Source organism: Musca domestica, unplaced genomic scaffold, assembly GCF_030504385.1.
Source record: "Musca domestica strain aabys unplaced genomic scaffold, Musca_domestica.polishedcontigs.V.1.1 10, whole genome shotgun sequence".
NCBI classification, from domain to species: Eukaryota; Metazoa; Arthropoda; class Insecta; order Diptera; family Muscidae; genus Musca; species Musca domestica.
This window is the reverse complement of record NW_026712115.1, coordinates 1622481-1649892: the sequence shown is the minus strand read 5'-3', so window position 1 is coordinate 1649892 and position 27412 is coordinate 1622481. Positions and strand designations below refer to the sequence as shown.

The window sequence follows — 27412 nt, the reverse complement described above, 5'->3', positions numbered from 1 at the left end:
ACGGACATACATAGCTAAATTGACTCAGCTCGACGAGATAGGAAGATCCATATATACTTTCCTATGTGGGAAACCAATATTTCGTGGTGTTACATAATTTTTGGCCCAATCAAACTTATAATACCCCCAACACTTAGTGTTGTAGGGTATGAATAGAAAGTTTCGAAAAATGGAAGCTTTTCTGCGAAGAGGTTGATAGCGTGAATGATGTTTCAAAAATAAAAAAGTTTCTTTCAAAAACCCGAGACAATGGTGGATGATATGGTTAATAAGATGGAAACAATAGAAGAGACCTTAGGGCTTCTGATGAGTGCACGCTTCCCGCCGAGCATCACGACACACTTGGATATATCGGAAGATAGAAGTATAGCGACTGAGGAAGCATATAAAATTGATGAATTGATGGTAAAGGAAGCCATCAGAAGTTTCAAACCGTTTAAGGCAGCAGGACCAGATATGGTCTTCCCGGCTCTGCTCCAAAAGGAAGTGGTCCTTATTTCGTCCAACATAGCCGAAATTTTCAACGCGTGCCTAAAGTTTGCATATGCCCCTAAAGCCTGACAGGAATCGAGAGTAGTTTTTATACCCAAACCTGGGAAGGCAAGCTACGCAATACCCAAGTCTTATCGACCGATAAGTCTAACATCGTTCTTACTAAAAACCATGGAACGTACAATCGACACCATGATTAAGAGCAGAATTGCAAACGATATGCTTAAATACAAACAGCATGCATACGTTAAAGGACGTTCAGTGGAAACCGCATTACATGAGGTTGTACACCACACCGAGAAGATGTATACACTAGCAGTATGCATTGACATCGAAGGTGCGTTCAACAACGTCAGCACAGATACACTCATCCAATCCTTAGATAATTTTCAGGTCGACCGGGCCCTAACGGATTGGATAAACCATATGCTAAGTAATATATGGATAAACTGCGGGGTATATGACGTTAACATAAGGGACAAAGTTGGTCAAGGAACTCCACAGGGAGGGATATTATCACCCCTACTGTGGGTTACCACCATTAACAGTCTTCTAAGGACTTTAACCAATGAATGCGTTGTGCAGAAGGTCCGAGTCGGCTCTGAAACTTGCATACAACTGGGCCAGACCGAGAGGTCTCAACGTTAACCCGGAAAAAACTGAGATATGTCTATATAGTTGGGAAAGAAAACTGAGCCATATCGTTGAACCGATCTTCCTGAACAAGACAATCAATACATCCGATATGGTCAAATATCTGGGTGTGATTCTAGATAGAAAACTTAATTGGAGGGGCCACATCCAAGAAAGAGCAAACAATGCTCATAGATGTTGGGCAACGTGTTGGGCATCCTTACAGGGCACCTGGGCCTAAAAGTTCATCTGTACCCTCCATAGGGTATTCAAAGTTCATCTCTTGATATAAAAGTATAAAATTTAAAAAATTCGCATAAAAGAGCCTATAATGATGTTAATATAGATTTTGTAGTATTTTGTGATATTTTCTTTTTTTATATTTTTTATCGCATGCGATTTTTACAATTTGACTTATAATATTGAAGTGTACATTTTGTAATATTTTTTCACCTTACAACACAGGTGGGGTTTTTATTTGCAGATTGTATTATCGTCCGATCCTTACGATTTTTTTATAAGGGTAGGGTTAGGCTCATAAGGGCTAGGCCTATTGTTTTTAAAGATGTTCGCAATATATTTAGGGTTAAAATAGACCAACAACTAAAAATGTTCCAGATTTTGCAGCCGTTATAAAGGTTACAAATAGAAACCAAAGGACACGAAATCTCCCAGAGTTTAGGACACCACTACTTTTGGTGAACAAATACCAACATTTCCATTCTACCGAAACGATGAAAAAACTTACAGGCAATATCCCAAATACATACCAGTAAAGAAAGTCCTAAAGTTGGACGGGGCCGATTTTATGATACCTTACACCACTTTGTTAATTTAGTTGAGCTCCGCATAACAATTAAAAGTTTTTATGGGACAATTCAATCATACACGCTATGATTATAATTATAATTTAAAATTCAAAGGACTAAATATGCCGTATGTATCTTTTAAATTCGGACTTGTATTGCCCATTTGGTGCACAATTAATTTGAAATTGGATAAACATATATATGGGAGCTATATCCAAATCGGAACTGATCTCGATAAAATTTGGCAAAGATATTTCTGAGCTGTATTTGATATATTTCCATCCCATTTGGGCAAATATTAGACGATTTCTATAAAATTTGGCATACTTATTTTCAGGCCTAATTTGGTTGTATGTGCAAAATTCCATACTATTCGGGCTGATATTATAATATCAATCGGATAATAAATGCGACCTGCATTTATGCACAGCCCAAAATGCCGGTCCAATCAAATTTGCGAGTCGACTGGTCTTTAATTGTTACCTTTAGAGCAACTGCAAAATCAAGAAATGTTTATTTTTTGGTCCATTTCAACCCCTGAATATATTGCGACCATCTCCCCCCAAAAATAGGCTTCTAACCTTAACCCCACCTTCATACTAATTACAATTTAACATTGATAGACGAATGGATATACATAGCTATATCGACTCAGTCCGATGTGATAGGAAGATCTACATACAGTTTCCTATATCTTGGGCCATTATTTCGCGTTGTTACATCATTTTTGGCCCAATCAAACTTATAATATCCTCAAAACATAGTGTTGTAGGATATAATGTGACAATATTCCGGAATGTGACACAAAACATCAAAATACCGAATATATGGAGGTCCAGTTAAATTGGAACCATATCAAAACATAGACCTATATTGACAATTCTATGCAAGACAGTTCTTATATAATAGGAGCACAAGCTGCCAATTTACAAAAAAATCGTGTTAATATTGTGGCTAAAACACCCGAAATACCTTAAATCTGTCGGTACAGTAATATGGGTGTATGCGTTCGGAAGCTAGAGCGATTTCCACAGACGGACGGAACATAAAACAGTATACTTGTATATACACTTGCTAGGGTCTAAAATTTATATTTCCAGGTGTTACAAATTAATTTCTGGTGTTCTTTAAGTAGAGCACTCACTTTTGTATCGTATATAGGGTGAGATGAAAAAACTGCAACCAACTTCGGACCACTATCATTTCTAAGCCACTCGTCCGACAGCTGTTAAAATTATTCCAGTGATAGCTCATTATATTGTTTACAAGCGTACAAAAGCATTTTGGTGAGAATTATCCAGAAAAAAAATTATCCGTGATGGAATTCAAGCGTGATAGTGAGATATCTTTTTATTTGGCTGGAAAACCACAAGTGGCTATCGTTAGAGCAATCCAGTATTTAAATGTGAATAAATTTTTAGTGTCTCGTACCATCGCTCGTTACCGTGATACAGGTAGCGTATCCCGACGTCAAGGAAGTCGACGGAAGAAAACAGCAACATCAGCAGAAATGGTTCGAAAAGTAAAGAAGCGACTTGATCGAAACCCTCGTCGCAGTGGTCAAAAAATGGCTGGTGAGCTAAACATATCGCAATATTTCATTCGGCAAATATTGCAAAATGAGCTCGGGGTAAAGTCATTGAAATTAAAAAAAGTGCAAGATCTTACACCGTGACAGAACGAAAATAAACTCAAAAGAGCTAAAGAGTTGCTTCGCTTGGCCGAAAGTGGTGAACTGTCGAATTTGGTTTTCTCCGATGAGAAAAAAAAACGTCGTCTAGCAGTTTGCAAACAAACAAAATGGTCGTGTTTACTTGCCAAAGAGGTCAGCCGAAATTTTGCGCCTTGGTTGGCCACCAGAACTCAAACGCCGGTCATGGTTATGGTGTGGGCCGCCATAATAGCCGATATTCGCTCTCCGCTCGTATAATTCGACCGTGGCATCAGAATAAATGCCGTATTAAAGCCTTGGGCACGTAAACATAATGGCCGCAGACCTTGGATATTTCAACAGGACTCAACACGTGCCACCCAAGAATGGTTACAAAATGAGGTACCTCACTTCATTTCCAGCGCACAATGGCCACCAAAATCTTCGGATACCAATCCGTTGGACTATTGTGTCTGGAGTATTTTGGAAAGCAAGGTTTGCACTAAAAAATACCAAAGTGTCGATCAACTAAAGCAAGCACTTCGCAGGGAATTGGTCAAAATACCGCAGAGCAACATTCGGGCTGCGTGTGACGGTTTCATTGGCCGTTTGAAGGCCATTTTTCGTGCCAAAGGTTACCAATTCAAACAAATCTAAATTTATTCTAAAGTTTGATGCTATTTCCGTCATTTTTATACCCTCCACCTTGGAAAGGAGGGTATATTAACTTTGTCATTCCGTTTGTAACATCCTTAAATATTCGTCTTAGAACCCATAAAGTATATATATTCATAATCAGCATAAAATTCTAAGTTGATTTAACGATGTCCGTCTGTCTGTCTGCCTGTCTGTCTGTCTGTTGAAATCACGATACAGCCCACATTAGAGCGCCAAAATTTAGCAGAGCTATTTGCATTGTGTCTAGGATGGTTGGTATTGAAAATGATATATATCGGTCCACGTTCTGGTATAGTCCCCATATAACGGTACCTTCCGATATTCGGTATTTTGATGATTAATGCCACATTTTTTCACGGATTTGTCTGAAAATTGGTATTTGTAGGTCATAACGGGTCTCTGAGCGTGTGGCAAAACATTGCATGTATAGGTCCACGTTGTGGTATAGCCCCCATATAAAGGTACCTCCCGATATTCGGTATTTTATTTTTTTACCACATTTTTTCACGGATTTGTCTAAAAATTGGTATATGTGGGTCATAATGGTTTCCAGCTCCGGTGGCGAAACATTGCATATATGGGTCCATGATTTGATATAGCCCCCATATAACGGTACCTTCCGATATTCGGTATTTTTATGGTTTTTGCCACATATTTTCACTGATTTGTCTAAAAATTGGTATTTGTGGATCATAATGGGTCCCTGAGCGTGTGGCAAAACATTGAATTATAGGTCCACGTTTTGGTATAGCCCCCTTATAACGGTACCTCCCGATATTCGAACTTAATGTTTTTTACTTGTTTGCTTTAATTCAAAAAATTTTAAAAATTATTGGGTTTGACTTTTTTGAATTTTTTTTTATCTCGCCCTGTATAGCCCCCACATAATGGTACCTCCCGATATCGGTATTATGATGATTTTTGCCACATTTTCCACGGATTTGTGGAAACTTAGGTGGAGCATAGTATGCATAGGTCTAAGTTTTCGTATAGCCCCACATAGGGGACTCATCCACTTCATGGTTTATTTAAAAGTTAACAGCATTTTCCAAACGGTCTTAGTGGTATTTTTAGATTAAAGTGAACCACGTTTCTATTCAGATGCTTTTATATAAAAATGTTTTTTTTTTAACCAATGGTAGAGGGTATCAAAAGTTCGGTGTTAGGGTTATGTTTTGTAAAAAGAAATCCATTTTTTGCTAGATTCTTTTCATTTTAATTTCCCCCCTTCTCTCTCTGCCTGCATAAATTCGGCACCATAATGTTGGCAATGAATCTCAATCTCATGTAAGGCATTTGGGTGTCCATTGACCTTGCACCATAAACTTTCCGATGCTTTAGAAAATCTTTGCCCAGAATAACTTATTGGGCACCACTACTACACAGATGTAAGTGGTGTGGATGGTGATAAGGCACTTGTCGATTCCAGGTAAACAAGCGAATGTTTTTGTTTACAACATTTTTTTCCTATGTTACATGGAGTGAGATTACCCAATTTGGGGGAGGTGCTAACAAGCACATAAAACCAATTCGATTCACCTTACTTTGGCACTGTTCGATATCGAAAACAATGATAAAATAAACAAAATTTTCAAAAGTCAAAGAAAAAAATAATTAGCGGTAAAATTCGGCCATTTGTAAATCAACAGTTTGTATGAACTTGAAAATAGGAATTCGTGTGGTGTTTCGGTCTACAAATTATGGCCAACACTTTCCATAATTGCCTCAAATAGTTTTCCATATTGGAATGATTGCCATAAGTGTAAGGTTGGCGGCGGGTTTTATTTTGCTGTGATTTGTGTTGAACGCTGGTAGGAAGCTACAAATGCTAGCTGGCGGGCTGGCTGACTGCATGGTTGGATGGTTGTTTGGCATGGAATATGTTGATGACAGAGGAATACCATAAAGCACCTCCCGCGCCGTCTCCTCCCACCCGTCCCCGTCCGCTTCCATTTTGGAAACACAGACAAAAACTATTTGATGTGCGTCCGCCAAAAGGGCGCCTTTTTGGCGCACCACATAGCTGCTGACACTATGTCTCGCACACCAAATTCCCATTTTTATAATGTTGCCATTTTTGTTGTTGTTATTGTCTTACTGCGCTGTTGTTGTTGCTGTTTGTGTCTTACTATCAAAATTCTTTTGGAGCATATATTTTTGTGGATTTCCATTTTATACAATTTTCGCCAATTTTTCTTTAGTATCAATTCGGTTTTCGGCGCGTTATAAGACACAGCGCTGTGTTCCTTTCAGCTTTATTTATTTATTTGTTTTTGTTCGTTAATTTGGCGCGGCAATGGCAAAATCGTCGTCTTCTTCGTCTTCCGCATCGCGACGCTCGAGTATCCTCCATATTATTGGCAACATTATCGGTTATATGCAAATTATCACCTTCACCATTCTGCTAATCTGTTCGGGTCACTTTGCTTTCAACGTTGACACCTGCCCCTTCGACAGTTGTAAGTTCAGACTGAGCGTGTGAGTGAGTGAGCGATTGAATCATGAGCTGGTTTTTGATTTTCAAAAACTCAGAAACAAAAAATAAAAATCCTTTCTATGCGGAATCCAGCTGATCTTCTTCTTAACGTTTCTCGTTTCGTTCTCGAAATGCAGCCGCCTATGTTTGCCTGGGAGTGTTTTGTGTGATGTTGGCCATGTTTCTGTTGTCATTTATATTGGCCGTGGCCATAACAATGGTAGGTGGTGTTAAGTGTCTGTGTCAATTGAAAGTGTTAATGATTTTGAAAGCAAAGCAAAAGAAGAAGAGCCAAAAAATGGAGAACATTTATGTCATGCATGATTCATGTCTTTGTTTTGGGGTGTTTTCTAGATTGTGATGATGACAAAGGTGTGAAAACTAGAAACAACTCAAACGACCTATTTTCAACTTCACAATATGTGTTTAACGTCCTTGTACGCGCTTAGATAAAAAAAAGTTTTATTTTTATTAATTTTAATAACATTGTACAACAACAAAAACAATTGCAGCAAAATCTTAAAAACTTGAAGAGAAAAAAAAACTCGAATTTCGGGGTGTACACTTACATAAGTGCATAAAGTAGACTGACATGACCCACTTTTTTACCTGTGATTCTTGAAATAATCCAAAGCTCTATACAAGTATCTGAGCTCAATAAAAAATCTTGCAAAATATTGCTCAAAATATCGGAACCCTTTCTGTTTGGGGAAAAAAAAAGTTAGGGATGGAGTTTCCTATACGATAGATTTGTTGAATTCGAAAGGAGTGCTGAATTCGACGATGATAAAATGTTTTTTTTGTGTTCCAAAATTGATGATATTTTTGCACATTTCTTTTGTCCAGAGACTTAGAATTGACTCAGATTGGAAATACATAAAATTAACAGTAACATATGTAAACAAAAAATGTCCACTTGCAATATGTATTTCGAATGTAATTTTCTTATAAACTATTTAACCTAGATATTGACTGTTCATTCCGAGACTTAAAAATGTGCCACTTTCTGCCTAAAACGAAGTTTTATGTTCACTTTTATGTATTTACTCGAAACAAGGAAAAATCCATGAATGAAGAGAGATATTTCCGTATTTGTTACACAAAGTTTTTCCTTATTTATAATAGAAATTGAAATTTCTTTCCCTTGGTAATTTTTAGTAAAATTTGTATTTGACGTCATCCTTCTCACCAACCCTATCATGTGTTTATAATAGTTATAAACTCCTGGCGGCTAAAAGTTTTGATTAAATCTGATTAAAAAAAAATACGGCTGTGGGTAACAAATACAACAAATCGGATGAACAATATATATGGGAGCTATAGCTATATCTGAACCGATCTTCACCAAATTTGGTATACAACCTTCTAGACTTAATTCGGTCGTATGTGCCAAATTCCATCCCATTTGGACAAATATTAGACGTTTGGTGCACAATAAATGGTAAATCGGACGAAGTTATATATGGGAGCTATATCCAAATCTGAACCGATCTCGATAAAATTTACCAAAGGTATTTCTGAACTGCATTTGATATATTTCCCCAAATATTGTTGTTACAGAGTGCATATTACGGCCGCGGAGGACAAAAATAACAAATCGGATGAACAATATATATGGGAGCTATAGCTATATCTGAACCGATTTCGATCAAATTTTGCCTTATTTTGAGGTCCAATCTGATCGTACGTGCAAAATTCCATACTATTCGGGCTTATATTACACGCTTGGTGCACAATAAAAGACAAATCGGACGAAGATATATATGGGAGATATATCTAAATTTTGACCGATTATCTCCAATTTCAATAGGGTTCGTCCTTGGGCCAAACAAATGTTGTTTGGAAAATTTCATCTCAATCGGATAATAAATGCGACCTGCATTTTGTTCACAAGAATACATGGACAGACGGACGGACGGACTAACATGCATAAATCAACTCAGAAAGTAATTCTATGCAGATTATCAAAAGGAACTATGGGTCTATCTTGTTTCCTTTTGCCTGTTACAAACAAATGCACAAAGACACAATACCCTGACCACCTTGTGGTGTTGGGTATAAAAAAAGATATGGGCAAAATTACAAGAAAATCGAACATTCTTGTGTGTGAACTTTGAAGGGAGATGGATGCTTATTTCGCATTCTTTTAGCTTTTTGTTTTTTAAAATATTGAACCCTATGTAGGGGAGGTAAAAAAGAAATCGTCCGATATATTCCATCTTTATAACAGATCTCAATTTTAAGGGAAATATTGAGTTGTACCAAGTCTTAATGGAATCGGATATTAATTTCGCGTTTAATGAGCTACATGGATATTCAAAATGTTGAACCTTTGTAGGGGAGGTATCGGAAGGAGTGGACTGATATATTCCATCTTCACAGCAAATATTGTGTTAGTAGAAGTAATGGAATGTGTGAAATATGAAGAGAACCGGCTGCTTATTTAGGATTTTATGATCGTTTTGATTATTCAAAACTTTGATCCTATGTGGGGGAGGTACCAAAAGAATACCATCTTTATAACTGATATTGTGTTGATAGAAATATTGAGATGTGCCAAGTCTGAATAGAATTGAGTATCAATTTTCCGTTTATGAGCTTGCATATCCAAATGTTTAAACCTTTGTGGTGGAGGCACCAGAAGGAGTGAGCCGATATATTACATCTTCACACCAGCCCTTGGGTTAATAAAAATATTGTGATGTGTGTATTCTGAAGACAATCGGACTCCTGCATCACATTCTCTAAAAGTTATAATTATTCAAAAATTTGACCCTTCATGGAGTGGTCCGATATTGTCCATTTTCACACCTGACCTAACAGTGACATAAATATTAGAATTTGCAAAGTTGACGCAAACTCGGTATATCCTTTCTCTTTCGGTGCAGCAAAATATTTTTTTTTGAAAATCTCGACCCTTTTGGTGGATTTATCTGAATGAGTGGACCGATATTGCGCATCTCCGAACTCTATATAAGTCTAGTACCGGTGGCGAAACTTTGCATGTATATGTCCACGCTTTGGTATAGCCCCCATATAACGGTACCTCCGTATTTTATTTTATTTTTTTCACATTTTTTCAAGGATTTGTCTGAAAATTGGTATTTGTAGGACATAATGGGTCCTAGTTCGTGCGCCGAAACATTGTATGTATAGGTCCCCGCTTTGGTATAGCCTCAATATAACGGTATCTTCCGATATTCGGTTTTTTTGATTGTTTTTGTCACATTTAATCACGGATTTGTCTAAAAATTGGAATTTGTTGGTTATAATGAGTTCTAGCTCCGTTGGCGAAATATTGTATGTATAGGTCCACCCTTTTGTATAGCCCTATATAGCGGTACCTCCCGATATTCGGTATTTTGATGATTTTTGCCAAATTTTCTCACGAAAAAATTGGTATTTGTGGGTCATAATTGGTTCTAGTGTTTCTATTACCCTAAGGTGGAGGGTATTAAAAGTTCGTCCCGGCCGAACTTAATGTTTCTTTTACTTGTTGTTGTATCAAATGATATATACCCTGTCTAGCCATGTGGCTGAGAGTAGTCGACATTTTGCAGTCGCCCTACAGTTCTCAACAAAGGGCCATTGGATTTTTTGTCAGGTTAAAGTTTAGGACAGCGCTAAAGCCTAGCATTTTAGATGGTCATCGAAGAATATTTAGCTGTTGAAATGGTCCACATTTTTGTGTGAAAAATACATATTTCTTAGGGGCATTCGGCATTCTCGTTAAAAGAGTTTCAGATTTGAAGACATTTTATCGCAAATTGTAGTGTTGTTGGGTATCAAATGGTCGGCAGGTCCATGTCTTTGTATAGGCTCCATATTACTAAAATCATAAAAATACCGGACATACGGAGGTATCCGGCATTTTGATGATTTTAGTGACATTATTCACCCGAATTGTTTGAAATTGCATATGCAAGTCCAAGCCATCGTATAGCCCCTATATAATGGGACCTCCCTATATTCGGTTTTTTGATGATTTTAGCAACATTATTCTCCGGAATAGTTTCAAATTTCCCATCTGCTCCTTGTAATGGGTACTACAGACTGTGGCAGAAAATTGCGTTTGCAGGTCCACAACTTCGTATGGACCCAAAATAACGGAACTCCCTATATTCGGTATTCTTAAGATTTTAACAAAATTTTTACGGTTTCTATTTTTTATTTTTATACCCTCCACCTTGGACATTAACTCTGTCATTCCGTTTGTAACATCCCTAAATATTCATCGTAGACTCCATAAGGTACAATATTCATAATCAGCATAAAATTCTAAGTCGATTGAACGATGTCCGTCTGTCTGTCTATTTAAATAACGATACAGCCCACATTATTTGACGTAGACTTTGAAAAATTGGTATATGTAAGTCATAACGGGTTTTAGCTCGTGTGACGAAAAATTGTATGTATAGGTCCCCGTTTTGGTATAACCCCTATACAAGGGTACCTCCCGATATTCGGTATTTTGATGATTTTTGCCACATTTTTTTTTCGCAGATTTGTCTAAAAATTGGAATTTGTTGGTCATGATGGGTTTTTGCTCTGGTGGCGAATCATTGTATGTATAGGTCCATGCTTTGGTATAGACCCCATGTAACGGTACCTCCCGATATTCGGTATTTTGATGACTTTTGCCATATTTTTTCATGGATTTGTCTAAAAATTGGTGTTTGTGTGTCATAATGGATTCTAGCTCTGGAGGCGAAACAGTGTATGTATAGGTCCGCGTTTTGGTAAATCCCAATATAACGGTACCCTTGATATTCGATATTTTAATAACAATTGGTATTCGCAGTTCATAATGGGTTCTAGCCCGGTGGCAGAACATTGAATATTTAGTTCCATGTTTTCCTAAAGCGCACATTTAACTATACCCACCGATGTTTGGTATTTTCATTATTCCAGTCACATTTACCCACACAATTGTTTCAAATTTGGTATTTTCCAATCCTTGAAGTATAAAATTGTCTATAGAGGTTACCGCTTTGGAATGGCCCCATATAACGGCCTCACTCACTCTATGTTTTTTTTTTCTTGTTAAATTTAACTGCATTATGCAAATGTTTCACTGGATACTTTTATATAAAAATGTATTCTTTAACCTAAGGTGGAGGATATTGAAAGGTCGTCCCGGTCGAACTTAATGTTTTTTACTTGTTTTTACAAATTTGTTTCACATGGTGGAGGGTATTCAAAGTTCGAAACTTACTGCTTTTTAACTTGTTTTATATATACATTTGTTTCGTAGCATCTAAATATATTCTTCCTTCTTTCCTTCCTTTCAGCGTCAAGCAGCATTTATGTTACCATGGCTGATAATGTCAATTGTTGTGATAATAGGTGACATTACCTATCTTGCGGTATTCCCAAATATCATATTGGGTATATTTAGTTCTTTGGTGATATGTAAGTCAATCTATATTCAAACTTAATAAATTCAACTAATATTTCTTTCTCAATAGGTCCCCTTCTCCTTTCCTGGTATCCTCTCTATAAATTATATGGAAAATATAACAAAGAGAAAACGAGAGAGGAACAACGTCTCTCAGATGCCTTGGACGAAACGCACACTCTGAATAGGGCGGCACAACTAACGACGCCACCATCCACTCTATATCCCAATGAAGTTGTTCAATATTATCGATCGTTGGATCGTCGGCCGGATAGTGCTGCCTACGACGCAAGTTTACCGGTCGATCCCAACTTTGCATATATATCCGGTACACCGGCACCGGGTTGGCGAATTGGTTTATATCCGAAAATGTCAAATAAAGAATATGTTTAGAATAGGAAATGAGAATATTCATTTTATTGCATATGCGTAGGGATAAATCGACACAATTGAATTTCGAGGAATTCTAATTTGGAGGGATGAATTAGGAGTTAAGACTTCTTTCCGAAAGATTTCAAGAGTAGGAGTATAGTAGGCTTTGTAGATAAAGTAATGAATTTTGTTGATGACTTCTTTAGGTGTTATTTTCCTTAATAGGTGGTAAATATATGTGTATGTGTGCGATGATGAAAATAGGACAAACGGAATTTGAAAAGGATCGGGATTTGGACAACGTCTACTTTCAACATGACGGTGCTATGGACCGTGTTATATTTTTAAGAGGTGATTACAATTGGCCACTGAGATCTTGTGATTTGAGACCTTGTGACTTCATCCTTTGGGGTCAAGTGAAAAACAAGATGTGCGTCGCCGACTCAGTGTCGATTGAAGACCTCAAAGATGGAATTCGTATGCCTATGCTGGGTGCTCGTGGTGCCCACGTGGTCGATTTTGTTTTCCATTATGGCATATGTGTATTATTAAATGAAATATTTAAAAAATGAAAATTTACTTAGCATAAAATAAATAAATAAAATATATACAGGGTGAGATAAAAAACTACAACAAAGTCAAACGCCATATTTTTACATTTTTATACCCTCAGCCATATGGCTACAGAGGGTATATATCATTTGATACGGTCAAAACGTGCCTAGTCGAAATAACGGTTTTAGACCCTAGGTCTCTTTGGACCAAATCCGTTTCAGAACATTTGGAGTCGATCTGGCGATGTCCGTCCGTCCGTCCGTCCGTCTGTCTGTCTGTCTGTCTGTCTGTCTGGCTGGCTGGTGCGCACGATAACTCTTGAAGGGAGTATCCGATTTGGTCCAAACTTGATACATCGTAATATTTTTGTCAAACTTAGATCGAGTTCGGAGATGGGCAATATCGGTCCACTCCTTCTGGTACCTCCCCCACAAAAGGTCGAAATTTTCAAAAAATTTATTTTTTGCACAGAAAGAGAAGCGATAAACCGATTTTGCCCCAACTTTGCAAATCTTAATATTTGCGTCAGTGTTAGGTCAAGTGTGAAAATGGACAATATCGGTCCACTCCATCAAGTACCTCCCCCACAAATGGTCAAAATTTTGAATAATTACAACTCTCATAATATGTGATGTAAGAGTCCGATTGTCTTCAAATTTCGCACATGCCAATATTTATGTTAGCCCAAGGTCTGATGTTAAGATGGAATATATCGGTAAATTCCTTCTGGTACCTCCCCCACATATGGTCGAAATTTTAACAAATATATATTTTTTGCACAGAAAGAGAAACGATAATCCGATTTTGCTCAAACTTTGCAAATCTCAATATTTGCTTAAGTGCTAGGTCAAGTGTAAAAATTGACAATATCGGTCCACTCCTTCTGGTACCTCCCCCACAAAGGGTCGAAATTTTAAATAATTACAACTCTCATAAAATGTGATGTAAGAGTCCGATTGTCTTCAAATTTCACACATCTTAATATTTATATTAACCCAAGGTCTGGTGTTAAGATGGAATATATCGGTCCACTCCTTCTGGTACCTCCCACACAAATTATCAAGATTTTCAAAAAAATAAAATATATAAAAAAAATATTTTCTGCACAGAAAGAGAATCGATAATCCGATTTTGTTCCAACTTTGCAAATCCTGATATTTACATCAGTTCTAGGTCAGGTGCAAAAATGAATAACATAGGTCCACTCCATCAAGTACCTCCCCCACAAAAGGTCGAAATTTTGAATATTCATCACGCTCTTAAAACACTTGAACACGATTCCATTCCAAAGAATCCGAAATAAACATCCAGTTCTCTTCATATTACACACGTCCCATTATTTCTACTAACTCAAGATCTGGTGTGAAGATGGGATATATCGGTCCACTCCTTCTGGTACCTCCCCCACAAAAGGTCAAAATTATGAGTATCGGTGAAGTTCATAAAACGCAAAATTATCATCCGATTCTATTCAAACTAGGATGATGTATTTTATCTGTATTAGATGAAGTGTGAAAATGGAATACTTCGGTCCGCTGTATCTGTTACCTGACGCATATTTCCATTTTCCGAAAAGGTGCACATACCTCATATAAAGTACAAGAAGTAGTCGATATAGTCCAAACCTGTCACGTTCGTAACTCAAGGCTGAGGGTATACATCTGTCGGCAAAACCGACTGATACTATTTTACTTGTTTTAATATTATTGAATGAAAGCAAAACATTTCGGAAATAGCATCAAATTTTAGAATAAGTTTAGATTTGTTCGAATTGGTCACCTTTGGCACGAATTATGGGCTTAAAACGGCCAATGAAGCCGTCACAAGCTGTCTGAATGTTGCTCTGCGGTATTTTGGCCCATTCCCGGCGAAGCGCTTGCTTGAGGTGATTGACACTTTGGTATTTTTTAGTGCCAACCTTTCCAAAATACTCTAGACACAATAGTCCAACAAATTGGCATCCGGATATTTTTGTGGCCATTGTGCGCTGGAAATGAAGCGAGGAACCTCATTTTGTAATCATTCTTGGGTGGCACGTGCTGAATGCGATGGTGCTGAGTCCTGTTGGAATGTCCAAAGTTTGCGGCCAAAATTTTTGCGTGGGCACTTGAGTTCTGGTGCCCAACCGAAAGTGCACATTTTCAGCTGACCTCTTTGGCAAGTAAACATGATCATTTTGTACAAACTGCTGGACAACGAATGTTTTCTCATCGGAGACAACCAAATTCGGCAGTTCACCACTTTCGGCCAAGGGGATCAACTCTTTCAACTCGCGATATATTCAGCTCACGAGCCATTTTTCGGCCACTGCGACGCGGGTTTCGACCAAGTCGTTTTTTATACATTTCGAACCATTTCTGCTGATGTTGCTGTTTTCTTCCGTCCACTTGCTTGACGTCGGGCTACACCACCAGCATCACGGTAACGAGCGATGGTACGAGATACAAAAGATTTATTCACGATTTTCTCCAATTTCAATAGGGCCAAACTAACGATCTGTGTAAAATTGGATCTCGATCGGACAATAAATGCGACCCGTACCTTATTTACAAAAATACACGGATGTACATGCATAAATCGACTCAGAATGCGTTTCTACACAGATCATTAAAAGGGACTGTGGGTCTATTTCACTTTCTTCTCTATGTTACAAACTAATGCACAAATACATAATACCCTGACAACAATGTGGTGCAGGGTATAATTATGCAATTGTGGAGATTGGTCCACGTTTAGGCACTGTCTCCATATAACTGTAACCTCCGAAATTTGAAGATTTAAGGTACACTTTTTATTAAAATGGATTTTAATTTGACATTTAGTGTTCTTAATGGGTACACAAGAATTGAGGCCCTGATGTCCTTCCAAAATAATGTTAATATGGATCCACAACTTTATATAACTCCCATAGAACCCCACCCCCGATTTCAATATTTTTAAAAGATTTTCATTTAACAATATACTCAAAAAAAGAAAAAAGGAAAAAGCAGCTAAGTTCGGCCGAGTCGAAATTTTTATTACACCCTACACCACAAGGTGGTCATTATACCCTATACCACAATGTGGTCAGGGTATTATGTCTTTGTGCATTTGTTTGTAACAGGCAAAAGGAAACGAGATAGATCCATAGTTCCTTTTGATGATCTGCATAGAATTACATTCTGGGTCTCCGTCTGTTCGTCTGTCCATGTATTTTTGTATCAAAGTACAGTTCGCATTTATTGTCCTATCCAAATGAAATTTTGCACAAATCATTTGTTTGACCTAAGGGCGAACCCTATTGAAATTGGAGATAATCGGTAATTATTTAGATATAGCTCCCATATATATCTTCGTCCGATTTGCCTTTTATTGTGCACCAAACGTGTAAAATCAGTCCAAATAGTATGGAATTTTGCACATACAACAAATTGGGCCTGAAAATAAGTATGCCAAATTTTATCGAAATCGGTTCAGATATAGCTATAGCTCACATATATATTGTTCATCAGATTTGTTATTTTTTCCTCCGCATATGCACTCTGTAACAACAATATTTGGGAAAATATATCAAATACATCTCAGAAATACATTTACTAAATTTTATCGAGATCGGTTCAGATTTGGATATAGCTCCCATATATTTACCTTTTTTTTATTGTACACCAAACTTCTAATATTTGCCCAAATTGGATGAAATTTGGCACTTACGACCGAATTGAGTATTGAAGCTAATATGTCAAATTTGGTGAAGATCGGTTCAGATATAGCTATAGCTCCCATATATACTGTTCATCCGATTTGTCATATTTGTTACCCACAGCCGTAATATCCACTTCGTAACAAAGATATTCAAGGAAATATATCAAATATCTTTGCCAAATTTTATCGAGATCGGTTCCGACTTGGATATAGCTTCCATATATATTTTTATCCGATTTCAAATTAATTTTGCACCAAATGGGCAAAACAAGTCCGAATTTAAAATATACGAGTGCTTCTCCTTTCCTTTGAACTTTAAATTATAATCATAGCGTGTATGATTGAATTCTCCCATAAAAAACTTTTATTTGTTTATGCGCAGCTCTACTAAATTAGCAAAGTGGTGTAGGGTATCATAAAGTCGGCCCCGACCGACTTTAAGATTTTCTTTAATGGTTTTTATTTAAAAAAATTCGTTGAAAAAAATACTCATCTAGTGAAAACCGTTATATGGGGGCTATACGAAGACGTGGTCCTTCTGAGTTAATTTTTTGTCATAGGCTGTAATACCGGTTACGAGCTTCAAATACGACTTTTGCAACAATTCCGGTGATTAATGTCACTAAAATCATGAATATACCGAATATCTGGGGATAGCGTTATATGGGTGTTATACTAAAACGTGGACCAATGTAGACAACTCTCTTGCAGGCGGTAAAGTACTCAGAAGGATCTCTTCAGATAACTCCATTAAAAAATGTGTCTAAAATTATCGAAATTCCGATTATCTGGAGGTATACGTTGGGGGTATACGATAGTGCGATACTACTCGGAAGGAACTTTTTGTGTGGATTTTCAGACAATTCCAGTGAAACTTTTGTAACAATAATTAATACACTGAATATCGGGGGGCTATACTATATAGTGGACCGATATAGTCCATCTACGAACTTCACCTGCCTGCAGACAAAAAACTCTGACTCGATCAATTATTATACTTATTTATTTTTTTTAATTGTTATTTGTTTTGTTCGTTTTACCAAAATTATAAAAATTGTACAAAAAGTCCTCTTTTTAGAAATATTAAATGAAATGTGTGCTTTTTGTAAATTACACAACTCATTAAGATTTTGTTGGAAAAAAAATTGGATAGGTGAAAAGGGGACTTAAAAGTGCATTCGATTTATGCATATTATTCGATTGAGATGAAATTTTGCACAAGTCATTTGTTTGGCCCAAGGACGAACCCTATTGAAATTGAAGATAGATATAGCTCCCATATATATATTCGTTCGATTTGCCTTTTTTGTGCACCAAACGTGTAATATCAGCCCAAATAGTATGAAATTTTGCACATACAATCAAATTAAGCCCGAAGAAAGTATGCCAAATTTGATCGAAATCGGTTCAGATACAGCTACAGCTCCCATATATATTGTTCAACCGATTTTTTTAGTTTTGTCCTCCGCAGCCGTAATATGAACTCTGTAACAACAATATCTGGGAAACATATGAAATACAGCTCAGAAATAACTTTGCTACATTTTATAGAGATCGGACAGATTTGGTTATAGCTCCTATATATAACTTCGTCCGATTTCCTTATTAGACCAAATGGGATGGAATTTGGCACTTATGACCGAATTTAGTCTAGAAGCTAGTACGTCAAATGTCGTGAAGATCGGTTCAGATATAGCTATAGCTCCCATATATATTTTCATCCGATTTGTTATATTTGTTCCCCACAGCCGTAATATGTACTCCGTGAGAACGATATTCAGGGAAATATATCAAATACAGCTCAGAAACATATATATGCCAAATTTTATCGAGATCGGTTCAGATTTGGATATAGCTCCTATATAAATCTTTATCCGATTTTAAGTTAATTGTGCACCAAATGGGCAATACAAGCCTCAATTGAAAATATATAAATTCTTCGGCACAGTTAGTCCTTTGAACTTAAATTATAATTACAATCATAGCTTGTATGATTTAATTATCCCACCAAAAATTTTAATTGCTATGTGAAGCTCTACTAAATATGCAAAGTGGTGTAGGGTATCATAAAGTCCGTCCGCCCGACTTTAAGATTTTCTTTACTGGTTTTTATTATCTTATGACGATTTTAATGGTTTACGTGCAAAGATAATAACGTCGATTTAAACCATTTCACAACAAAATGTCTTTTATTTATCTCTTGTTGTTGGTTTTCTTAAAGACATGTTAATTGGCCGATAATTCTTTGTTGTTACAAACGAGAAAAGACTGTTACCGACCCAATATGACGGAAGCATAGCCATAATCCATTGTTAATAGCTTCCAATTGACTTTTTTGCCGGTTGCGCATCAGCAGTTGTCGTTCGCTCGTTCGACATAACCCTATCTCATATGATTCTCCCGCGCCATAGCCATTGCCATTGTCGTTTTCGTTCCGCTTCATTTGTTGCGATTTGTGTCTTCTTCTTTGTTTGATTTTCGATGCTAAAATATTTTTGTTTATTTTTGTTGGCATCTCTTTTCAGCTGCTCTTTCGTCAGCTTCTACTAAAGCGGCTGCTTTAAAATTCAAATTCTGGTTTTAATTCATGCATTTCACGAATTTCACAGAGCTACAAGTTTTGTCTCTGTTGCTGCTGCTGTTGTTGTTCTGGTTTTATTTACGATTGGAAGTAAGCGTTTAGCAGCAATTTCGCCCAGCTGCTGCGCTATTCTTTTGGCTTGTCTTGTAGCTTTTGTGATTTCGTCTTCTACTTTTAGTTCAGTTTCCTCTTTCATTGGCTCAACAACACACACTTTGCTGTGCAATTTGACCGGCTGTCCAGCACTTTGACTTGGTGTCCAAAACAAGAAGTAGAAGAAGAAGAATAGAGAATAAAAAAGGCCCAAACAAAACCAAAATAAAATGCTGCCCCTCCGAGATGACGTTCTGGATAGAATGGGTAAAATGATTGGCTATACCCAGGTGTATCTTTTTACGATCCTACTAATGTACATCTGTTATACATTCCGAATGTCAGCCTGCGCACTGCCCAGCGATGCCCAGTCTAATGTCTGTCTGGGGACTGTGGTCCTAACGTTGATAATGTTGGCTCTGGCCATTACACTGGCCGTGGGTATTTCATTGGTAGGTAAGACGGACTGACTAATTGTAACAACCAATGTCACTGTAAATGCCAAAAAAAACATTGTTTTTGTGAGTGTGAGCAATTAAATGTTTGTGTAAAAATGCAGTAAAAGTAAAAAATTAAGTAAATTTTAAAGTAAAGCAAACTAAGCCTATGGGAATTTGTTAAAAAAAAAAAATATGTGAACATAAGAAACATCCAGAAATATAACCAACAAGTAAAAAGACATTAAGTTCCTCTAATACCCTCCACCATTGGGTAAAGAAAATATTTTTATGCAAAAGTACCTGGATTCAATCGTGTTCCACTTTAAACTACAAACTCCAGTAAGATTGGTAGAAGAATGCACTTGGAGTTTTCAAAAAACAATATAGTGGTTGGAGGCGTTATATGGGGGTCATACCAAAACGGGAGCCTCATAGACAATTGTACACTACAACGATTGTATTCAATTGCGAGTCTTAAATACCAAATTTGACATTATTTCTTAGAAAAATGCGAATACGAATATCAAACTACCGAATATAGGTCTATATATCCAATATCAAATACCTAACCGTTGTATGGAACCCGCTGACCGATATGGACAATGTCTGGACCCATTATAAAGTACAAATGCCAAATTTCACACAAATGTACTAGAAAATGTGGCTTAAATCGTCAAAATACCGAATATCCAAAGGAACCGTTAAACGTGGACCAAGGCATAGTATGTTCGGTCCGAACCCATTATGAACTACAAATACCAATTTTTAGACAAATCCGTTAAAGAATGTGGCAAAATAATCAAAATACCGAATTCCGGAGGTACCGTTATATTAGACTATTAAAACGTAGACCTACATGAACTATGTTCCGCCACTGGAGATAGAACCCATTACGAATTGCAAATACCATTTTTTAGACAAATCCTTTTGAAAAAGGTGGCAAAAATAATCAAAATACCAAATATCGGGAGGTACCGTTATATCGGGGGTGTACGAAAAAGTGTTCTGTCACCGAAGCTGGAATTCATTGCAAAGAGCAAATACCATTTTTAGATAATTTGGTGAAAAAATTTGGCCAAAACCATCAAAATACCGAATATTGGGAGGTACCCTTATATGGGGGCAATGCGAAAACATGGACCTATATACACAATGTTCCGCCATCGAAGCTAGAACTCATAACGAACTACAAATACCAATTTTTAGATAATTTGGTGAAAAAATTTGGCTAAAACCATTAAAATATCGAATTTCGGGATCTACCGTTGTATGTACACCAAAAACGTGGACCGATATATTTTATTTTCAATACCAGCCATTCTAGACACAATACAAACGACTTTGCCAAATTTTAATAATGTGGCCTGTATCGTGATTTCAACAGACGGACAGACAGGCAAATGGGCGGACGCACAGACAGACGAATGGACATCGTTAAATTGACTTAGAATGTCATGCTTATCATCAATTATGCTGTTCAGAAGTTGTTACAAACGAATGCCTCCTTTCCAAGGTTGAGGGTAAAAAAATAAGGAGTATTCGTATATAAAGTGCATTTAGGTGAATAATGTCGCTAAAATCATGAATATACCGAATATCTTGAGATACAGTTATAGGGGTGCTATACTAAAACGTGGACCAATGTAGACTCTCTTCCAGGAGGTAAGTAAGTAAACTCCATGTGTGGATTTTCAGACCATTCCTTTGGAAAATGTGGCTAAAATCATCTAAATACCGAATATGGGAATGTGCCAATATATGGGGGCTATAGAAAAAGTGGACAATTTTCTGTCATAGGAAATAGCATCCACTAGGAGCTCCAAATACCGAATTTTAAGTTATTCCGTTAGAAACAATGACTAAAATCGTCAAAATAATGAATATCGGAAGGTGTAATAATATGGGGGTATACAAAAGCATGGCCTTATATGGACAATGTTCTGCCACAGTAGTAAGTTCTATCATTACGAAGTCCAAATACCGAATGTGGGAAGGTACAATTCTGTGGCAAGCATGGACCTAGACATGGACTTATATGGACATGGACTTTTATGGACACTGTTCTGCCACAGCAAACACATCAAAGGAAATCCCATTATAAATTTCAATTGCCGAATTTTAAGCTTTCTGCTAGAGACTGTGGCAAAAATCATAAAAATACCAAATGAGAGGATGTACATTTATATTGGAACTACATGCAAACGATATAGCTAATCCTCGAATTTAACCTGCCTGGAGGGAAAGGTCAACCGTTGGCAATTTCTTAGCTTTCAGTCACGTTGCGTTTGGATAAATCGACTTATAATTTTTGATTATTCCAATAAGTTACAAACTCAATACATCCTCCATACTATATATGGTGGAGGGTATTAATATGAAAGAACAGTTAACATTTGATATGAGATGGAACTAATATGCAAAATCTATATAATTTAATTTGGAACCTTAAAGGTTAAATCGAATGAAATTTATATATGGACGCTATAGATATATTTGAAGCGATTTGGTCCCAATTTGACAGACTTTATTTTAGTCGAATCTTGATCGTATAATCCCAATTTTTTAAAATTCGAGCATTTCCAGAATATCATTAACAAATATATATTTTTGAACCTATATTCTTCTGTTTGTACATTTGATTGTTTGTAATTTATACACCCAAAAACCGCTAACCAGATTTTCCTGAACATTTTTCCAAATATACTGTATCGCCTAAAAATAACGTAGGCTATATAATTTTTTTTTGAATTCCACTTGGAACTTGAGAGTTTGTATGCTCATATGTATAGGTACAGAAGTAAACTGGCGTAATTATATTGAAATCGGTTCAGATTTGGATATAGCTCCTATATATTTTTTCTTCCAACTTAAGGTATTTGTGGAATCAGTTTCCAATGAAACTTGGAATGAGTGATGGAATTTGGTCCATAAATTTATTTTTCAAATTATTTTGAAATCGCTTTATATTTGGATATAGCTCCCATACATATACGTCACATATTCTAAAGATTTCTAATACGATTCTCGCTCCCCTTTGCAGCGCCAATCAAAATATATCCTGCCCTGGCTCATAATGTCCACCGTAACGGTTGTTGTCATCATCATTTATTTGATCATTTATGGAAACATTTTTCTTACCATTATGGGAGGACTAGTGCTATGTAAGTAGATAGTAAAAACATTATATCCTGATCTCCAATATTAATCCTCTCTTTATAGTTCTGGTTATTCTGTCTTGGTATCCCTCACTCAAGCTGTACCAACGATTTCGTACAGAGCAAGACATTGAAATGCAACAGTATCCAGCTGAGGAATCTAGACCGTTATACCATCTACCACCCTCCGCTTCACTGCCCCTCTACAGTGAAGTAGTGCGTGATCCCCTACAAATGAACACCATGGAACCACCCTCGTACGATGAAGTGATAACCATGAAGATGAAACCCATCGATTCACTGGACATTTGATACCGAACCGGTTTTGGGAGAATGCAATCAATTGAAATTTTGTTGTTGCTAAAATTTCATCTAATTTCTAAAATAGCCAGCGCTGCGGTCACAAATCGTGTTTTACTGCTGCCGAAGGCCACTTGAATTAACGCCTTATTAAGAGTTCATTAGACCCCTGTCACCCAAACACCAACAGCAACGACATCGCTATCACCGTAAAACATTGTCTTGTTAGGTGGTAAAGGGTGTTGTGTTATTTCGTTTGATAAATATTTCATTTATTAATTTGGAACAGAAAAAAGTGTAGATCGATGATGTTATTTTATGTCATTATCATTGACATTTGTAAATATATTTTTGGATTGAATTATAAACAAAACTTTGAAATAATAAAAAACATTACTGAGTGCCAAATTACCAATTCCTCGATTCAATAAAAATTGAAATATAAAATGTGCGTATTATTTTAACAAGTATTTTTGAAGAGGAATAAATTACATGAGGGAAAACATACCCACCACCATAACAGAATACCAAATAAAATAACAAGTAAAAAAGCTGTAAGTTCGGCTGGGCCGAACTTTGAATACCCTCCACCATTTGGAACGAATTGGGCAATTCTCAAAAACAAATAAAATCCGCTTTTGTCAAAATCTTAAAAATACCGAATGTAGCGGTTATATTAGAGTCAATACGACGACATGGACCTGCATAGGTTACTTTTGTCATAAGCCAGTACAATATTTAATTGGAAACTTAAAAAAATCGTTGAAAAATGTAGCTAACATCATCAATATATTGGAGTATATACGACGACCTGGACCTGTACACATAATTTTCTGTGTAGTATTCCTTACGAAATTCAAATACCAAATTTGAAATAGTTCCGTTAGTTACATGGCCCATTTTCAATACCAAAAGTCCTGCAGACATAATACACATTTGAGTGAATTTTTATCAACATACTTAATTTTGTTCGGAAGATAGAGTGATTTTCCCAGACGGACAGACGGATGACGGACGGACATTGCTAAATCGACATAGAATTTTATGCTGATGAAGAATATATATACATTTTGTGGTCTAAAATTTATATTTCGAGGTGTTACAAACGGAATGACAAACTTAATATACACTCCATACTATGGTGGAGGGTATAAAAAACCTTTTACAATGAGCAGTAAAATATTAATAACCAGAAATTTCCAAATATACCTTGGAAATGCTGTTAAACCTTGAAAATCCAGAAAACCGCAGTCATCATTGTTCTTTGGCTTTATCTAAAGTATGAAAGTAGAACTAAAAATAGAAGACAGGTGTATCGACATTTTGAAAGTTGGCATTACAAAGTAACCTAAGTAGAACGAGCAATTTCTCCCCTCTTCCTCAATTTTATAAATTTTCGGACTAAAATTCCTTGAATTTGGCAGTATAGCAGATATAATAGATATATAACAGTAGTAAGTTCGGCCAGGCCAAACTTTGAATACCCCTCACCGTGTGGAAGGAAAAATAAAAGAATAAATAAATAAAATTTTATGAAAAATACTGTTAAAATCATATAAATAACCAATCGCTAAAATCGTCAAAATACCGAATATAGGGAGGTACCGTTATGGGGCCTACATGAAAACGTGGACCAACATGACATTTATTTTCGAACTTCATCTGACTGACAAAATACGCATGTGTGCAAAATTTTAGGCTTTTATCTCAATTCGTGCGAACGGAATGACGAAGTTAATATACTCTCATACCCTCCATACTATGGAGGGTATAAAAATGTTAATCACAGCAGAAACTAAATGCATTATGTGCAGATGCACCATTTGGAAAAAACCGAAAAAACCGTTTAAATGATAATCATTATATGGGGCTATACGAAGACTGCATACGAAATTTTCAGGCATAGGCTGTAGTACCCATTACAAACTTCGAATACGAAATTTGAAACAATTAGGGTGAATTATGTAGCTAAAATCATCAGAATATCGAATATCGGGGGGTACAGCTATATGACGAAGTGACGGAATGAAAAAGTTATATACCCTCATACCCTTCATAGTATTGTGGAGAGTATAAAAATTGTTAATCATAGCAGAAACTAAATGCATTATGTGCAGATACACCATTTGGAAGAAACTTGAACATTTTCAAAAAATTCCGAAACATACCGTTTGAATGATAACTTTTATATGGGGCTATAGGAAGAGGTGGACCTGCATAAGTAATTTTTGTCATAGGCTGTAGTACCCATTAAGATCTTCAAATTCAAAATTTGAAACAATTCCGGTGAATAATGTTACTTAAATTATCAAAAATCCGAATAAAGGGGGGTACTGTTATATGGGGGCTATACAAAGACGTGAAACTGTATGCGAAAGTTTTAGGCATATATTGCAGTACCCATTACAAACATGGAATACGAATATCGGGAGGAACCGTTATATGGGGGCTATACGAAGACCTGGACCTGCGCAAATAATTTTCTGTCTTAGGCTGTAGTATCCATTACGAACTTCAAGTACCAAATTTGAAACAATTCCGGTTAATAATATCGCTAAAATCATCGAAATACCGAATATCGGGACGTACCGTCATATGGAGGATATATGAAGACGTGGACCTGCATACAAAATTTTATGCATATGCTCCCATTACATACCACAATTAGCGTGAATAATGTAGCTAAAATCATCAAAATATCGAATAAAGGGGGGTACCGGTATATGGGGGTTATACGAAGACGTGGACCGACTTGGCCCATTTAGGAACATGCTTACGCAAATTACACATGTCTGCAAAATTTTAGCCTTCTATCTCAATTCGTTCGAAAAATAGCGTGATTACAACAGATAGACAGGCGGACATCGCTAAATCGTCTTATAATTTTACGCTGATCCAGAATATTGTAGGGTCTATCATAAATATTTCGAGGAGTTACAAACGGAATGACGAAGTTAATATATCCTCCATAGAATGGTGGAGACAGACAGACGGAAATGGGGAAATCGACATCAAATTTGATGCTGATCAAAAATATATATTCTTTGTACAATGGATATTTTGAGGTACTACAAACGGAATGACAAACTTAATATACCCTTCATACTTTGGTAAAGGGTAGGATAACTTCTAAAAATGTATACCTTTTGAAAGGATTCTAAAAAAAATTGTGTTTTTGAAGTATCAGAATAAATTGTTCTTGAAGAGTTAAGCGTGTAGTTAATGCTGTCGTAAGATTTATGTATGGCTTGAAGAAACGTGATCATATCTCAAATTTTGTTATAGATTTCCTGGGAGTTTCTTTTGAGCAATTTTTATCTGTTAAGTTATTGCATTATTTTTACAAAACTATCAGAGGTGGTGTTCCTAGGTTTCTGGCTAACATGTTCAGTTTTTCCAGGTCAACTAGGAGTACTCAGATATTAATACCCAGAATAAATAACTTAACATTTGAAAAGTCTTTTATTGTACGTATTGCACGCTTGTGGAATTATCTACCTATTGAGCTTAGAATTTTTTCCCATTCAAATAATGCCTTTCGTTTGAAAGTGTTGAAACATGTCCTGCATCCCGGTATATATACCAATTAGTTTTATTTTCGTTGTTTTGAGCTTTTATTTTCTTCATTTTACTCTTTTTTAATTATTAAATAATAATTTTTAAATTATTTTTATCGTCGCCTTTATTGTTCACCTTTCTTAAAAAAATTTAATTGCTTGTTGTTGGTTATTTTGCCTCTATTGACTCATTATACCCTACACCACATAGTGGTCAGGGTATTATGTCTTTGTGCATTTGTTTGTAACAGGCAAAAGGAAACGAGATAGACCCATAGTTCCTTTTGATGATCTGCATAGAATCACATTCTGAGTCGATTTATGCATGTCCGTCCGTCCGTCTGTCCGTCCGTCCGTCCGTCCGTCCGTCTGTCCGTCTGTCCATGTATTTTTGTAAACAAAGTACAGGTCGCATTTATTGCCCGATCCAGATGAAAGATCTTTTGTTTGGCCCAAGGACGAACCCTATTGAATTTGGAGATAATCGGTCAAAATTTAGATATAGCTCCCATATATATCTTCGTCCGATTTGCTTTTTATT

At 36.5% G+C, this 27412-nt stretch overlaps 2 protein-coding genes across 3 annotated transcripts; both read left to right on the top strand.

The window, feature by feature from the left end:
* The first annotated feature begins 6428 nt into the window (after positions 1 to 6428).
* LOC131803401 (uncharacterized) lies at positions 6429 to 12539 on the top strand. The gene is made up of 4 exons (XM_059124685.1): positions 6429 to 6722; positions 6877 to 6959; positions 12031 to 12151; positions 12208 to 12539. The coding sequence occupies exons 1-4, from the start codon at positions 6560 to 6562 to the stop codon at positions 12528 to 12530; spliced, it is 690 nt and encodes a 229-aa protein (XP_058980668.1). The 5' UTR covers positions 6429 to 6559; the 3' UTR covers positions 12531 to 12539.
* A 6837-nt stretch (positions 12540 to 19376) lies between these two features.
* On the top strand, positions 19377 to 23729 carry LOC105261494 (uncharacterized). Of its 2 annotated transcripts, XM_011292139.3 has the most exons (4): positions 19380 to 19686; positions 19765 to 19871; positions 22900 to 23020; positions 23079 to 23729. In XM_011292139.3, the coding sequence occupies exons 1-4, from the start codon at positions 19650 to 19652 to the stop codon at positions 23324 to 23326; spliced, it is 513 nt and encodes a 170-aa protein (XP_011290441.1). In that variant the 5' UTR covers positions 19380 to 19649; the 3' UTR covers positions 23327 to 23729. The 2 variants fall into 2 exon arrangements, with proteins under 2 accessions (XP_011290440.1, XP_011290441.1); XM_011292138.3 differs by having other exon boundaries at positions 19377 to 19871.
* Positions 23730 to 27412: the final 3683 nt, after the last annotated feature.

What these genes read in the sequence shown, in the direction of transcription:
- LOC131803401 (XM_059124685.1), top strand. Translation starts at nt 6,560, where the DNA reads ATGGCAAAATCGTCGTCTTCTTCGTCTTCCGCATCGCGACGCTCGAGT. An exon ending in CACCTGCCCCTTCGACAGTT is followed by an intron (nt 6,723 to 6,876) that starts GTAAGTTCAGAC and finishes CTCGAAATGCAG; the next exon opens with CCGCCTATGTTTGCCTGGGA. An exon ending in ATTTAGTTCTTTGGTGATAT is followed by an intron (nt 12,152 to 12,207) that starts GTAAGTCAATCT and finishes CTTTCTCAATAG; the next exon opens with GTCCCCTTCTCCTTTCCTGG.
- LOC105261494 (XM_011292138.3), top strand. Translation starts at nt 19,650, where the DNA reads ATGCTGCCCCTCCGAGATGACGTTCTGGATAGAATGGGTAAAATGATT. An exon ending in TGGCCGTGGGTATTTCATTG is followed by an intron (nt 19,872 to 22,899) that starts GTAGGTAAGACG and finishes TCCCCTTTGCAG; the next exon opens with CGCCAATCAAAATATATCCT. An exon ending in TATGGGAGGACTAGTGCTAT is followed by an intron (nt 23,021 to 23,078) that starts GTAAGTAGATAG and finishes CTCTCTTTATAG; the next exon opens with TTCTGGTTATTCTGTCTTGG.